Here is a 17,637-nt window from a genome sequence, read left to right as displayed (position 1 = left end):
TCTAACCGCTGTCCCTGTCCGTTCCTGTCTCAGACCCAAAATAACCACACAGCCATATAAACCAAGCCACAAATGTAAGCAAAGTTTAATGCAAAAACACAAACGACTGATATAACACTTCAAACCAATACATCTTAACAGTTTCATACACGTTTGGCAATTATTGTCATTTATCATATGTAAGTTAGTTGTATAAAATTATTAAATATTAGACTCATATATTACTCATAGAACATCTGTATACAAGGAATGAATCACATTGGGAGAGACCCGTAGAATGGGACACTTGTGTGGAGGTCACAGACACACACACACACACACACACACACACACACACACACGCAGACACATGCATGCACGTCCACACAAACACACACACAAATTCCTGCTGCTTGCACAAGTATACACATGCTCACATAATATACACACTTGCTTTACACACACACACACACACACACACACACTCTCACAAAGAAATGGACTACAATTAAACACTTATGGCAGTCATCCTCTTCAAATGGCTTGTTGTATCACACACACACTTAGTTGATTTTAAGGAACTTTCAAATACGAAGACAAAAGGTGAGATATACTGACATCATTTGACACACAAACAGAAGACATAATTTGACATAGGATGACACTTGACGACATAGGATGACATAATATGACATAGGCAAGTCATAGTCTCTGGTCTGGGGAGACTTCCTACATGGTAGGCGTCTGTGGACCGTCAGTCTTTTAATAGAGAACTGTAGGCATCCCATAGTGAACAACACAAAGCTTGTCCTCTCTCCTGTTCGCCCGTCCAGGGTGAGTGCATTTTGAACTTCTACTCATGACTAAAATCGGAACAGAACTCACAGCTTTCGTGGATGTCAGAATCAGATCAGGATGTCAGGGCTTAGGACAGGCACGGTTCATGCACCCATTATAGTACCACTCTAGGACACAAAAAGCAAAGCAGCTCCAGAAATGTGGCTAGTGGATGGATGGAATTGCACTTCTTCTGGCTCAAAAATGTCTGAGAAAAGTAATGTAAAAAGCGTAAAACAAGTACAGGGTGGCTGGGTGGGAGGGGAGAATACAAATGTGGGCAATGAAGGAAATAAATAAATAATAATCATTAAAGCAGATATCCTTATATCCTCAGTGGCGTGGCATTTATTTTCTTCCTCTTTTCCTGCGATCTCCAAGCAACTCCTCGTCTTCACTGCTCAGCAGTGTTCCAAGTCACTTTCCTCACTTTCCACACCGGTTTGGGGTCACAGGGGCGTCACATAGGGCTGGTGATGTCACTGAGGGTTCTGGCTGCTATGGAGAAGTATTGATGAGTGTGTGGAGGGGTGAGGTGGGGGTGGGGGGGGGGCTTGAGAGGGGGAAGGCGGCAGGGGGTTGTTCTTCTGATGAGGTGGAGGACGGTGGGTCGGGGTGGAGGGCAGAGCTGGCGAGGGAAGGGGTTGGAGAGGTATGTGTGGGGGGCAGCAGAGTTGGGGTGGGGGGGTGGGGTGAGGGGGTCTCAAGAATAGATCAAGCTCTTGAGGAAGCGGACTGTGCCACGTTTGAAGACGAAGGGACAATCACGCTGCTGGGAAGCGTCTCGCGTCGGGGAGGAAGCCAAACAACGAGAGGAAAAGCGCTCTGATTTTCGCACAGGAAGCCCAGTGCGCCTCCTGCCCGGGCCAGATAAGAGCGCTGCGGTTCCCAGGGCCAGACCCAGGAGTGGACCAGGACCCAGGACCCAGGACCCAGGACCCAGGACCCAGGCCCTCTCAGCCTGGCCTGGCCCGGTCCACTGTCCCTGGGCCTCCTCCAGCGCGGCGTCAGGCTCGTGGTGCAGCCGAGCTGCAAAGAACAAGGGCCTAGTGAGGATCCAGCCAGTCACTCTCAATCACTAGTCTAATGTAACACACTCAACACAGTCACTGAAACCAAACCAGAACCAGAACAGAGCTTTACAGAGGACCATGGCTGAACCAGTAAAGGGGCCAAATGTAATCTGCTGGGACATTACTGTGGACCATCACTTGAATTACTTACATATTACCCAATCCGGATGAATTTACATTAAATATTAACCATCAATTGAACTAATTAATCATAATACTTGGCAGATTTTCTTCCACCTGCAGATTGCATCTGACCCTTCTGTTCTCATACTGAAACAAAAACAAAGATGCTCTCATACATACTGGACTTCCGCACAAAATCAAAGTGCGATAAAAGCATAATGCCAAAATAAATGATTACCTCAACATCTCATCCTGTCTTTATATACAGAGCTACTAATGATAAAGGTTGACTTTATGGGAAGATGAAGAATTTGCCTCAGTGTAGCCAGTTTCAGTCTAACAATGAATATCACAAGCTCACAGAGATATGTTGGCGTCCTCAGCTGGCCAAAAAGATGACCATGTTCATTATATAGATTGTATTTGCAGATACGGAGGGGTGAAACCATGTTGGAGGCATGTAGGCATGGCGCCATGTGAGAGTGCCGGGGTTAAGGGTCAAGTACACTGATGATGTCAGTGTGTCTCAGAAGGGGAATAGAATATGGGCGGCTGCTGTGGAGCTCTCAGGTAATACTTAACCTTTCTGACTCGGTCATAACCAACACAATAAGTGTCTGACCTCCGAGAACCGCTCAATCATGTTTTTGCCAAGTGCTTGCTTGACTATGCATGTGTGTGTGTGTGTGTGTGTGTGTGTTGGACTAAATGACTGTCTCAAGGCATCACTGGGCTGGGCCATTTCTCATGAGAACTTTATATATAGTGTGTGTGTCAGATATAAGAAAAAGCATCACAGGATGCAGTGTGCAATCACAATAATAAACAGGCCTCTCACCCTGCGTCCTGCACAGGAAATTCATTAAATCATAGCGTTTGATTTGGAAACCAACAAATCGTGACTGAGAGCACGGAACTGGCCCCTATTGAAGTGTGTTTTTTTCTCTGCCCTTTCAAGTCTGAGTTACACTGTGTACTGAGTCTGTGAATGTACCAGGCACACACACACACACACACACATAGATTCATACACACACACACACACACAGATTCACACACACACACACACATGCACACACACACACACACACACACACACGCGCGCACGGGTACGCATACATAGGCTACACATTCATATACACTTGAACAAACATATGGAAAAAGATGTATGGACAGTAAGGGAACAAACATATGGGGAAAGCGTCACATGAAAGCATGCACATAAACACAAACATGAAACACACGCACACACACACACACAGACACACACAAACACACACTCCTACACATGAAAGGCCTCCAAAGGCATCTGTTCTGGTTACAAAAAGGAAACCCTGTCTGAACACATGCTGAAATAGACAAAACATGTCTCGGTTTTCAAAATGACACACACACGCGCGCACACATGTGCGCGCGCACACACACACAATTAACATGCAACAAATAAGACATACATTTTTTGGACTATTCATTGCCCTTAATTTGATGCAGCTAAAATATGTACAAAATGTACAACATTTTACAACTATTATTATTTAATTAACTAATGACCTAATGAAAAATTATTCCTCAATTTAACGTGGCACCATTTCTGATGGATTTGATTGATGATAATAAGTACCAAGCAGCAAAGGATACAATGAGCTCAGTATAGCTGTATAGTCTTAGGAAACACAAATGTATATTCTATATTCTATATTCATTCTCTCTCTCTCTCTCTCTCTCTCTCCTTATATATATATATATATATATATATACATATATATAAAAATTCCTCTCTTGCTAGGCTACTGTGTGTTAATTAAATGTGAAGGGCTTATATCCAAAATGTTATGTATGCATTTTGGAGAAAAAATACAGTATTTAAAACAGTATTTTCATTGTTCAATATTTTAAAAAACACAAATGAGTACATCCTTTAAAATGTTACTATTTTGTAAAGAGAAGGTTCAAAGCAGCTAACAATTTTAATACTACTGAATAGAGAAGTTTACTTTCATGCTAGTAATCATTATGATGGGGTAGGTGTCCTATATTTAAATGGTGGATAACTCATTTTGAACACTGTACTGTGTCCACTCTGCTGGGCTACTTACAGGCCTTTGGATGGGCAGGGGTGCCAGAGCCACTGGATGTGTGGAGCAGGAACTCCGTGGGACGTGCAGTGCAGGGCTTGTCTGCTCCCCCGCAGGACAGTGCCAGGCTCCTGCAACGACACCGCCTTCTCCCCTATCTGAGGACCCACTGTCAGCCAACAAGCCCACACACACACACACACACACACACACACACACACACACAGATATAAGAGCAAAGTTTAATCACCAAGAAGAGACGGACAGATGTAAAGGTGAATGGTGACTGAAGAATACAACCAGCGTCTCTCACCGTTGACCACAAGTGTGAGCGTGAGATTCTGGTAGAGTCCGTGTTGCTGGTTTCCTACCAGGATAGTGTACTTCCCAGCATCCTCCTCTGCTACATCCCGGATAATCAGGGAATTCCCGTCCACGTGGTATCGGGAGCACTGCTCTGCTGCCACCATGCCATCCTTCAACCTGTCAGAAACACAGAGAGAGGGAATCCTTGAGCAAAGTTTTGGAAGACTCAAAGGAAAGTGAGAGGAATTTCAATGCCAGAATTTCAAGGACAAAGTCCAAACAATTCTCATTATAAGCCAAAGTCATATAAAGTAGCAAAATAATTCTTGGATATACAATGCCAATTTATTAGATCACTTAGATGATGAAATATGTATATCATTGCTTGAATGCCATGGTTAATTTGTATTTTGTAATAATCTGTTTTGCAACTCTCTATCGCTGACTAATAAAACACAACAGTGATTCAACCTATATCCAGTTCATGAAAGTTTATACATTTTCTTTTACAACATCCCCGTGTCTGGTAGGTCTTTCCCGGGAAAAATCCTTGTACAGAAAGTGATGCATTTTATTTACCATTCGCTTGGAATAAATAAATAAATGTATATAATTATATCAATAAAACAGACAAACAGAAAATCAGAGGAAAAAGAAGATCAAGGTACTGGCTACACTGACTGGCAGGTGATCTAAGTGCAGTGCAGAAACACCACAGCAATGGTCGCTTAGCACCAAAGATAGCACCAAAATAAATAGAAAACAAAAAAAACATGCATCTTGCAGATTATGGCTTTAAGAGCAGTGGGCAGTCCACCTACCCTTTTGTATATTTGTTCTTGTTCTTTATTTAGACAGTAGGAAAGGGATGCAAAGGAGACACAGAAGGGGAGGGAGACACAGGAGAGAAAGCTGTGGCGGGATGGGGAACATGTGATTTCAGAGGCAGGGGACTGAACCCCTCGTCTCCCTCTGGGCACGGGGATCTTGGCTTGTCCCAAGCTGTGAGCTCTTACCAGATGACTTCAGGGACGGGGAAGGCTCGGAGTTTGGGAGAGAGCCGGTAAGACTTCTGTCCTGCTTGTGCCTCCATCACAGATCCTTCTCTGGGCTTCAGGCGGATAAACGGACGGTCTAAGAGAGGGGGGGATACAAATGTACACACACACACTTAAGATTGAGACAGTGAATGAAGAATTTACTTAGTACTCGATTGTGACATTTATCCAGCGCCCTAGACAGTGATTCAGTGTGTGGAGAGAGATAAGCCTTAAGAGGATGTCATTGTGAACCTCATGCACGTATGATTAATCTGACCACAGTGATTTCCGCGGTGGGAAAATGTGAATGTGTTGAAGGGAGAGTCTAGGAGGAGGACAGCTAACCATAGACAGTAACAGTAGCTTTGGTTTCTCGTCTGATTTTTTCACCGCTGGTGACGCGGCAGGTGTAGAGGCCTCGGTCTGAGCGCTGCAGCTTGGGGATTGTCAGAATGCTGTAGAACAGCATGTGGGTTCGGATGTTCAGGATCCGCTTACTGATGGAGCCCACGCCATTTTCCTGAAGGTGGAGAGGGAGCAAGAGAATTAGCAGAGAAGGTTGACCTTTTGTCCCTGTTGTCCTGTATTGGCACGGATAAACACTAATATTTGAATGTGTTAAGAGTAATAATCTTTGTGTCGATGTCTGTATGTTTTTTACAAAGGTAAATGCAAACATAACATGACAATGAGGTTGCAACACTGTATTTAGTTAATGGCTGTTGTAGGGGGGAAACCTTGTATCTCCAAAATGTCCAGCTTTTCAGGTAGTGAGAAAAAAAAGCTTTTTTGCTAGCTTGACCACAGTGCGTTTTTGACTTTATCAAATTGGTTTTGAAAAGGTTTTGTAAATCCAAGGGTTGCAGAATTTTCTCAACCCATAGGGAAGCATGTACTGTAATCCTTCAATTATCCTTCAATTCAATCCACTCCAAAAGTGGAGTTACAAGGTTTTCAGCTGACAGCGACGTAATGTTAGCTTATTGTCAAGAGCTGTCTTTTCAGCTGGTTGGTACATTTGTATATAAGGGGGTATATCATTTGTATATAATTGCACTGCTCAGAGGCACTTCAGCAGTACTAGGTGGCCTGCTGCCACATTTCAGACTGCATAAAGACGTGTACTGTTCTCTACTGTTATCTCAGAAAGCAGACTGTACCGTGCTAATAAACCCCCTCTCAACCTCTGTCAAAGGTCATTTGCCGTCTAAACCTGCACTTGGCTAGTTCATAGAAATTCTCCACGGACATTAACGTAGGTCTGACCTTTCCAGGGTAATCCCAGGTGATGTTGACTCTGGTGTTCAGCTCTCCAGTGGCAGTGCAGTTCAAGGCCAGTCTCTCTCCCTTCAGAGCCTGAACAGATCCACTGCTGTTCAGATAAACCTCCATGATGTTACTCACTGCCACAGGGGAGAGAAATAAGGGAGGGAATTCGATAAAAAAGAACAGAAAATATTAGTGAATCAAAAATTTTTTTGCAGGATACAGAGAACAGGTTAGAATTTAAAAAGGCAAATGAAAGTATTGTAGAAGTTGACTTTTATGCATAAACCACTGAAACACACATACACATGTGATATGTATTGAATACATTTATGTTTATGTACTGCAGCAGAGAGCACGCTGACCTTGTCTGTGTATAAAGTATATGTGTGACGAGTGTGCGACGCCGTCAGTGGTGGTCTGGCAGAAGAAGAGGCCGACGTAATAGTAGGTTGGACTGCGAATGGTGAAGCCTTGCTTGCTGTTCCAAACAATGTTCCTCTGGTCTGGGCTCAGGTCTTGGTCAGGGAACTGTGGGAGGAGGGAGGAGAAGACAACACTCATCAACCATTGATCATGTCAACCATGAACAGAACACACCCTCATGAACAAGTGGAAAAATTATTTCTAAGGAACACGAAATTGGTAGAGATAAGTTATCATCACAACCTGCAGAGTAGAAGAGCACAAAAAAGCTTTGGCAGAGTCACTGCTAAACAAAACCACCCATCATAAAGCAGAATCCAGGAGAGTAAGATGAGACAAGAGGCCCCAAACGAAGCCAAAGGCATCCTCACAGTTTTAGAAGCCGGCTCCTTGACTACCTTGACATGGATGGATGCTTGTGTAACCCTGTTGTTTTCTTGGAGGCAGACTCAAGGAAATGTTTACTAGAGTTTCTGTGACACGGTGGAAGCCTCCCACCCTCTCTCAAGGGAACAGGTGGACCCCCCTCAACACACACACACACTTCCCCCCAACTCCTCCACCCCCAGTGTGAACTGGCTGATAGACCCCCTCCCAGACTACGGCAGTGAGGTGACCCTTTCAGACGCCACTGAGCTCCTCCTCCTCCCTTCTCGATCCGGTAAAGTAGATGCTTCCCACCCCTCCCTCCTCCCGATCTCACTGAGGCGCTGTGTGAGTGCCCTCGGTGCCCCTTCTGCCCCCCTCTCCCCCTCTTTCAAGCCTGGGAGCCAGTACATGGGGATATGGAAAGGAGGCGAAGATGGAGGCTGTGGTAGAGGTGACCGGGAGGAGCAGAGGAGTCAGGATGTGAGAAACGTGACTCCAGTCCATCTCCTCACATCCTGTTACTACAGGATATAGACACTTTGACTGGAACCCCAGGTCAACCCCCTCCTCCCTCCCTGCTCCCGGACCTCCGGGACCTCCCGGTCACTTTCACGGCTAGAGCGAGAGAGGAGGGCCTCCTGGGTATTGTTCCCACTGAGAAGGGTCATATTAAAGATCCAGGCAAAGTGCAAAATCCTTCCAGGAAAAAAACACTCCAGAGTGTGTGACAGTGAGTGGATTCCTGGTTCAGGACAGGCCAGTGAGAGGGGTGAGAGTGGGGAGTGGGAGCTGGAGGAAGAGGAGGAGAGGTATTTTTGGAATAATTACCTTTATGGCCCCAGGCATTTTTGAGGGGAGGGGAGCATTTGTGAGGAGGTGTGTGTATTTATGTATGTGTGTGTGTGTGTGTGTGTGTGTGTGTGTGTGTGTGTTGGTGTCCAGCCATGTCTGTCTCGGGGTCAGAATCACGGTACATCCTGATGGAGAACTAGTAGGATATGACATGAAGGGTCTGATTTGTTCTAATGCTGTTTTTATCCTGAATCCTGAATCCTGAGTCTTTCAAGCTCCTGAGGATTTCAGGCAACATCTATTCATCACTCATCGGTGGGATTGCCTAATCCTGTTTTATTCACCTGAGCCTACGTGTAACTGCTAATCTAATACAGTTGTACCACAACACAGCTTCCTACAAGCCATAGTGACATATTATCCAGCGTATTAATGATCAGTGCCGCTTGGGTCTGCCAAAAAATTACAGTGATGATTAAAGAGCATGGACTGCTCTTTGATCTGGCCGGGCCAACAGTAGCTGTGTTGGTAGACATTGTGTTGCAGCCACCTCTGCTTCCTCCACCAGCATGCCAGCTGTTTAAAGCATCAGGGGGAAGTTGGCAGCCAGGACTCCAACTGGAGAGGAGGTAAGAGGGAGAGGGGGGTGTGTGTGGGTGGAGGGGGGTCGCTGGCCGGGGACCAAGGGGGCACTCCAGACCCCACGTCCTGTCTCCGGGGGTAAGAACAGTGCCAACAGGACGCCGTGGGCGCCGCTCGCTCGGAAAAAAAAAAAAACGTAAAGAAAGGGGCATCTCTGACACACCGGTGAGTTCTTTTGAAGACATAAACAGACAGACCTTCTCACACACACATTCACACACTCATTAACACACACACATCCAAATATACAGCCTCATTTACAGACAAATACACTGATAAAGCAACACACGCACATGCTTGCACTCACTCATGCATGCTTGCGTGCAACACACACACACACACACACACACACACACAGCCAGAGCACTGTTATGCTCTTCACTGCACTTAGTAACACTCTCCGCTCTCTTCCCTCACTCAGCGCTCAAGCACCAACACTCACAAACATATCCGCACACACTTTCACACATATCCGCAGACTGACACAAACAAACGGACACACACACACGCCACCGCAGAACGGCTGCCAAGATAAGAACAATGTGGTGAAAGATCTGGAGAGGGAGAAACGACGGGCCGGGGGACTGTGTGCATGTATGAGCCCTGATGGAAAAACTGGGACAGGCTGATGATGAACAGAGAGTGTGAGTGGTGTGATTGAGTGACGGAAAGAGAGGAGAAAGACATAAAGTGAACTGTGAGTGTGAGGAGATAGTAGATAAGAGCAGAAAGTGGCATTGCGTTCCTGTCGACTTCATGTGTGCATTAGGCCTGTCTGGATTCAGATTCAGATTCAGATTTATTGTACTTATAATAAATCTGAATCTGAATCTAGACAGGCCTAGATTCAGATTCAGATTCAGATTTATTATAAGTATATACAGTATGCACATACAAGGAATTTAGCTTGGTAAGTCGGTGCGGCGCAAATAGCAGACCGAAAAAACAAAACAATAACAGTAAAATGGCATCCAGTGCAATATTCAGACACAAGCAATAGACAAGAGGCAATAAGCATATATTCAAGCAGTACAATTAGTAGTTAAAATCAAGAATAGCACTAGAAAATATGAATGAGTATTTGTGAGTTCAAAAGACACACCAAATATGAATTAAAGGGGATCCAAACTGTTAGTATGCTTGATAAATCACTCATATTTTCAGTTATTATTAGGCGTCTGCACTAACCTTAACCAGCGAGGCGGTGATGTTGGGGTGTGTGGCCCGGCAGGGGATGAGCAGCGGCTGCCTCTCCTTCATGTACAGCACATCTGGGCTCTTACCCCGCAATTCCACAAATGGCCGCTGGCTGTCTGAAACCCAAACACTGCGGTCAGGGACACATACGGTACGAATAATGTGCATGTAAAATAAAATGCATAATAAACACAGACTCCAACACACACGCACAATATCACATACACATCGAAAAAAGAGAATGTACACCCATGTGTCATCTTTTAAATCACTTCTTAAAACTCACTTTTGTATGAAGCCCTTCTCATAGTTTTATTGATTTATTCTTTTATTTTATTTATTTTTCTTTTTTTACACCCTTTCACCTGTGTTTTAGCTTTGTTTTTATTGTTTTATTTGTTTAACTTTTATTGTCCTCTTTCATTTGATATATTGTGCTTTGTTTATCCCTTGTTGTGTTTTATTGTAATTGTTATTTTTCTTGTGTTTTGTTTTTTATGTAAGCACTTTGCAACGTTGTTTGGAAAAGTGCTACATAAATAAAGTTATTATTATTATGTGCCAAGTAAGTTTAAATGCATGCACGTAAACAGACAAGAGGACAGCCACATGCATGTGCACGTATACACACACACACACACACACACACACACACACAAGCATTACTGTCAACAATAAACAAAAATAAACATACAGACACTCCTAAACATACACTGGTTCCCCACACCCATTCACTGAATACCCATTCAGCAAATGACTGCCTGTAGTCAACAATAAACACACAGATTGTTTAGAGGCAATCAAACGGCCTCGCTGTGCTTTCTCCTCCCAGCTCGGCTACTGTAATATTTCTGTGCCATTGAAAGGTGTGGGTGTTGCTCACTGTATTGTTTGTTACTGTAGGGTGTTATTCAAGGAAAGCAAATCTCTGAACATTCGAACAAAAGTACCCCAAGGACTAGCGGACTGAGGGCTTCCTTCTCCTGCTTTGATTCCATATAGAGGACTGGGGTGGGGGGTGGGGGGTGGGGGGGGGCGAAGGGCTGAGGAGGGCGAGAGCTGCAGGCCAAGTCTGAAGCTTAATGGACATGGCTACCCGAGCGATTGATGGCTCCCAAGGGTCCTGTTGGCCAAACAGTAGCCTGCCCTGTGACCCTGGCCTCCAGCCCAGCTCCGTGCCCGGCCCGGCCCAGCCCGTCCCGGACAGCGACACCCCCAGGACAGGGAGGAGCCGGCCAGGCAGACATCATGCCTCCTCTGCCCCTGGATACCACTGAGCCACTGGCCTTCATCCTATCCTCCCCAGCTCCACACACGCACACACATGCACGCACACACACACACACGCACATCACTTCCACACACCTCCCTACCGCCACCTTGCAGAGAGACAGCGACATCCCCTCCTGCTCGGAGACCCAGCACACCCCCTCCGGCCCTCCCCTCCTCCCCCAGCACAGGATGCTTCAAGCAGGGCTGAGGAGAGCAGATAAGGCTGATGCCCTGGGAAACTTTGCCCAGGCCTGAGCCTTTCAGCAGCTGGGCTATTCCTGGCCTCGAGGTAGCACGTAAACGAAAGTAAAAAGGGTTTATATATAGACAAGAGGGAGGTAGACTAGGGCTGAGAAAAGAGGCAGGGGAGGAGGGGGTGAAACTGTGCCAGAGTCATCTAGAAGGATGTGTTGTTGGGACAAACAGTGTTTAGATATAATTGGCTCTCTGGCATTGGTCTGTATTTAGCACCCACCACATCCTGTTTAACCTGGGGATATAAACAATGAGCATGGGGGTGTGGGGGGGTGGAGGTGGGGGGGGCTACTCAATCAATGGGAGTAAGGCAGAGAACGGTGTAGAGGAGAGCAAGAAAAAAAGAAAGAGAGGAAGAAATAGAGGGCAGCTCAAAAAGAAAGACCAGGCATGGGAACAAAACACAAGAGGACATCCCTGCTGCAATAATCAATTGATTGTTGCTGATCACTGATTGGCTGACAGCAGCGGTCTCGTCCCTCTAGCTGGAGCGTCTTACCTGTGACGTAGACGTAGACAGAGGCTTGCCTGCGGGGCCGGTGCCGGTACCGGCAGCGGAACAGGCCGGTGTGCTGGGCCAGGCTGCGGCTGAGCGTCAGGCGGCTGCAGTGCTGCTGGCCCGTCCTGCCGCAGCGAGACTCCTCCACTCGTACGCTCTCCGGGTCTTTGGCCACGCCCACTGGGAACGCCCACACCAGCTCCCAGCGGCCCCTGGAGAGGTCAGCAGGTACAATGGGTTGAAGGTTTGCATGCGTTATTTGGATTGATGAAGATACATTGGTAAATCACTTTCTTTCCTTGCCAATGCATCTTCGCACTGTGTTCCAGAGTTTAATGAATTACACTGATTGGCCTAAAGGATATAATAGCTAAAGGTCAAAATCTTTAACTCAAATGTGATATCTCTCAGACATATATCATCCCAGATACCACTGGTCTGATTTTGATGAAACTTGGAGGAATGAAGCATTTTGACACTGAGTTCTGGCATTTACTAAATCACACTCATTGGCCTGATGGGGACACTGTGATGAAAGGTCAGAATTTCAACATCTTAAATGCCATAATTGCTACACCGCTAGTCTGTTTCGACAACGAGGGATGACGCATTTTGGCACTATGACTCTGGTGTTAAAAACATTACACTGATTAGCCTGATGGAGGTGTTATAATTAAAGGGCAACATTTTTAAACTTTGAAAGGCCATAACTGGTGTACTACAAGTCAAGATTGAAATGAAACTCGCTACGCAGCTGTCCTTACAAATCACACTGATTGGCCTAATGAAGGTGCTACAATTAAAGGTCAAAATTTTGATTTTGAGTGAAACTTGGAGGGATGATGCATCTTGTTACCGATTGGCCCAAGGGATGCCTGCATCATTCATAGGGGACGACATGTTTAGTGGTTTCTGTGTAGTCTTTACATCTGTGAACCCACTGACAAATATTATGTTAGCATACTATCCTTTTTTATCCATGTTTGTCTTTTATAGGATTTTTGCCTTTTATAGGCAAAAATGCAAAACAGCCTAAATCATTTCAGAGTTTGCAATGTATTTTTTATTCTGTTTTAATTAAATGAATCTCCCAAGGGCATGTTGCCAATTCAGTCAAAAGGATCTGGTCTGTTGCTGTAGGTTATATTTTGGTTCATATACCAATACACCGGATCTGATGTAACTATCACTAGTGCTATTTTGGGAGAGCACCAATGTCGAAAGCTAGCTCATTATGACTGTATCTATCTATCTATCTATCTATCTATCTATCTATCTATCTATCTATCTATCTATCTATCTATCTATCTATCTATCTATCTATCTATCTATCTATCTATCTATCTATCTATCTATCTATCTATCTATCTATCTATCTATCTATCCATCCATCCATCCATCCATCCATCCATCCATCCATCCATCCATCCATCCATCCATCCATCCATCCATCCATCCATCTATCCATCCATCCATCCATCCATCCATCCATCCATCTATCCATCCATCCATCCATCCGATCCGAGACTCACCTGCAGTTGAGCAGTAGTGTCTGGTTGGCCTCCACGACCAGCTGCCGAGCTTTCACATCCAGAAGAGGGACGCTGTACTTCCGCTTCACTTTATCTGGAAAGTGGAAGGGAATACAGAGTGCAGGTGGAATGGCATTAAAAAGAGACTGGAGATGTGGACTGAATCAGTTACAACTCATTTAACATCCAGTAGCCAAGATCAGTCCACACATTCAACTGGACCACAAAAGCTTGTATACTTGCTGAAATGGGGACTTGAGTCCGGGGGCTTTGTTTGAAAGAAGGTTTCTTGTTATCTGTTGTTAAACTAATGCAGTAATTGGATAAGTGTGTCTTTGCATGTTCAATTCATTCAAATCAGAGTAATTTGATTGGGATACTTCTGGCTACTACAGACTGAATCTCTTTGAATGGATCCAGAGTCACATGTTAAGACCCAACTGGCACCAGAATGGACTTACATCTACATGTCAGTGAACCCCCTACCCCCAAATAATTCAATTTCTATAGGTTGTAAATGGAGAGTTTGGGTGTCACATGGTGTCTAAGGGAACATTTTCTTTGGGAAATCCTGCAAGACATAAACATTGTTACTACCAGTAAATACTTCAGACAGTTCCTGTAAGCATTGTCAAAGTATGATCCTCACTGACCCAAACAACATGGCCAACATGACAAACTGGACCAAACTCTTAGCTCACTGCAGAACCAGTGTGAGCAAGTCCCAGTTCCACCGAATTCACCCCCGTCCAGGCCAGAACATCAGTGACCCTCCTCACATCCCCCCTCTCAGGCCAATAGGGCCACTTGACAACTTGTGTGGAAATGCGTAAGCAGTGTCCCTCTTGTTTATCAAATAAAGGCATTGCTCCACTCCATTGCTGAGGTTTATTAATGAGAGATAAAGACTGCTGTCCGTCCGCCCTTCCTTCCTCACAACCACAGCGGAAACATCATTCAGGGAAGTCCGTCCTTCAGTCCGGCTGCTCCTTATAGATTGTACACAAATGTAGCTCAACGCTCTTCAGGACATAACCATGTTACTGCTCTGTAAATAGTTAAATCATTCATATGGCTGTCAATGACTGAGTTTATCACAATAAGAACCTTTGTGTGTATTTAAGTGTGATAGTCCATTATTACCATTCAGTGTCAGCATCATTGTTCCCAGTGGATGTCCCATTGAGCAGATCTAGATTTACTCACACTGCTAGCGCTTCCTATACTATTTCCTTAGTTTTCACACAGTGTGAGTCACACACAGGCAGGCAGGCAGGCAGACACACACACACACACACACACACACACACACACACACACACACACACACACACACACACACACACACACACGGCCGAGTAAGGGAAGTCAAGAGCCTCTCCAGGCCCTGGGGGCTTTTCAACAAGCTGCAAAAGTGTCTACAAGCCCAATTTCCAGTTCCAATTTCCAGTTTCCAATTTCCATTACTCAGTACAGCTGAAATTACAACTAAGAAAGTTCTACAGTTTCTCTTGAAGGCATGATTGTTTGAATCATCAGATCCAAATTACAGCGAAAACAGCACCCAGGATGTGGAATATTGTTTTATGCCCCAGGGACAGGTTTCAACAATGCCCTAAAGACAAAACTATGTAGGCTCATTGTGCAATGGAAAACATTCATTGTCATTCAAGAAAACATTGGATCAATATGCACCTAAAAGACTTTTTAGAACTGAATTTATATCACTGCATCCAATGTTAAGCCAACAGATGATGGCCAGTTGCAACATTCTGAGGGAATTCATCTGCATTATTGAAATATTATCTCTATAGTCTGCTGTGATAAGGTAACGGCAGTGACAATTAGTAAATAATTAACAAATAAAACTGGTCACTGATTTGTAATTAAGGCTTTATGTATTTAAGTATTTATGGATTTTCTTTGAAATACATCTTCTGAAATAAAATAGCATTTATGATAAATGACGCTGCTAAATTTGTAAGGTCTTAATTATGAGGCTACGCAGTCTCAACATCTTATAGGCCTACTTAACTATATAATATATAGTTAGTTATAGTTAGTTATAATAAATGTGTACAATATGTAGCCTACATTTACAGTTGATTATTTATTTATTACAGGAAAAGTTAAATCATCATAAACATTGTTTTCCAGAATTTATATAGTTTACTTTGTGTAATCAACAACAGATATATCATTTACTTCAAAGAAAACTAGGCTATACTTTAAGAGTTTCATTCCAAAAAAAATGACACCTGCTCTTACAAAATGCTTGTTAGCACAAACCTAAAACAAATTAGGGTAAATCAAACGAATTAAAGGATACTAGGTAAATGAAACATCTACAGAATGGATCCTCTATGTGTAGAAATGCGGAATGACGAACAGGAAATTATTTTGGCCATTAAATGGACATATAGGCTGTATAACGGACTCGGTATATTTTAGATTAGTGCTCTTCACTAGATAATATTTTACAATCAAACAACATTTATTTCAGCCTAATTAGGCACAAAATACTGAACAACGAACACCCAGGCGACTGTTTTAGCAATAAGCACTGATTAGCTCCAGATCCTGCTCACTAGACATTTTCCTCGAGTCGGCCATGACCCCTCAGTCATTTATATCAGAACTTCCATTTGACAAACTCATCAGGTCCAGGAAACAACGCCCTGTGTGTGTCGATTCAACCGGGGCCAAGCGCACACAGAGCGGCTGCCAAGCCAGGTCGCAGAGCAGAGGTCCGAATTATCCAAACAAGTGTCCCGCAGGACAGCGCTTATCTCCCTCACAACACTCAGAGCTAATTGAGGTTTACAAGTTGAACAGCCCAGGCCACACGACCACACCGACGTCTTCAATGGCAGATAAAGTGCAGCCGCAATGGAGGCCCAATGCCATAGAGGCCAACTTCTGGGGTTTTTTCTCCAAAGAAACGATTGTGAATCTACTGCTTAGGTGTTGGAAAATGTTCTCTTGTGACCAGTAGTCCCCTCTATCTTTTAAAGGAGCCAACACATAGATCCTGAATTTGGTGTTTATCAGGGACCGTGCGTAATGAGGCCATCTGAACAGGTTGGAACAGTTCAATGAAAGCTCTTTCTTAGAGTGATCTATTTCGGTTGCAACTTTAAAACTAAGTCACAGTGCTGGTCTATATATCAACTACAGGACTTAACTATTAACTATGTGAACACCAGCTCAAATGGGTACCGCAGGTGTCCATCACACCTTGCGGCGCATTGCATCAGACAAAAATGTGAAGTATTACTCACCTTTTGCAAACACACCATACGGCAATCCACATAGTATACAGATTAAAACAAAATGCAAACGCATGATGCCAGACGACTCCGATGCACCGAGAGGGTTTTGTGAAGGAAGTTTTCGGTTTTAATCCTGATGTTTCTTTTTTTTTTTCCAGAGTGGACACTACAGCCGCCTCACTACAGCGCGCTTCACTGTGGCGCTCAGCACTGATGGCCAGTGAATGAAGGTGGTTGGTTTCCTGAGGATAGCTGCGGGAGATCACGCAACAGGACACCACGCTTGAACTCCAGTGCAACTTTTTCCCATCGTTTTGGACAGCGGCACAGATTTTATACTGTTCCCACAGCCGCCGGATAACGGGCTTCCGTGACGTCCATTGACACACCCAAGGCGCGTAACAGCAGTTCCCCCCTGCTTATTGTCACACAGTTGGCCACTAAAGGGTTGATAAAACTGTATTTGAGAGTCAAAAAGCCCTTGCTTGAGCCATAATGAACAAATTATAACACACTCAGGAGGAGGAGGCTCGAATTACGCACTAATGAATAGCCATCATGGAGTGGATTGCGCACTGTGCCTAAATCTTGCGCGCTCTGAATTGCTTGACGAGATGAGCAGCACGTAGGCACCGAGATAAACTGGGGTGGCGTGATCAGGACATGACATTTGCAGTGCTCA

The 17,637-nt window shown here is 44.5% G+C and overlaps 1 protein-coding gene across 1 annotated transcript in view; it reads right to left on the bottom strand.

Annotated features, from left to right (window-relative positions):
• The window catches only part of flt1 (fms related receptor tyrosine kinase 1), a 48,109-nt gene extending 30,732 nt beyond the window's left edge, over nt 1-17,377 (bottom strand). Inside the window, exons 1-10 of the mRNA XM_071543923.1 lie at nt 16,965-17,377; nt 13,684-13,777; nt 12,152-12,363; nt 10,117-10,241; nt 7,065-7,230; nt 6,700-6,836; nt 5,779-5,953; nt 5,410-5,527; nt 4,401-4,570; nt 4,109-4,256 (exon numbers count right to left, since the gene is read on the bottom strand). Of these exons, the coding sequence (XP_071400024.1) occupies nt 4,109-4,256; nt 4,401-4,570; nt 5,410-5,527; nt 5,779-5,953; nt 6,700-6,836; nt 7,065-7,230; nt 10,117-10,241; nt 12,152-12,363; nt 13,684-13,777; nt 16,965-17,028 (1,409 nt within the window). The 5' untranslated portion in view covers nt 17,029-17,377. The remainder of the gene's footprint in view (nt 1-4,108; nt 4,257-4,400; nt 4,571-5,409; nt 5,528-5,778; nt 5,954-6,699; nt 6,837-7,064; nt 7,231-10,116; nt 10,242-12,151; nt 12,364-13,683; nt 13,778-16,964) is intronic.
• Nucleotides 17,378-17,637: the final 260 nt, after the last annotated feature.

Source organism: Centroberyx affinis, unplaced genomic scaffold, assembly GCF_046629955.1.
Source record: "Centroberyx affinis isolate AG114_WGS23_722 - 3 ecotype Tasmania unplaced genomic scaffold, CSIRO-AGI_Caff_v1 ptg000243l_1, whole genome shotgun sequence".
Lineage (NCBI taxonomy): Eukaryota > Metazoa > Chordata > Actinopteri > Beryciformes > Berycidae > Centroberyx > Centroberyx affinis.
The sequence above is the reverse complement of the archived record's forward strand: the minus strand, read 5'-3'. Positions and strand labels throughout refer to the sequence as shown.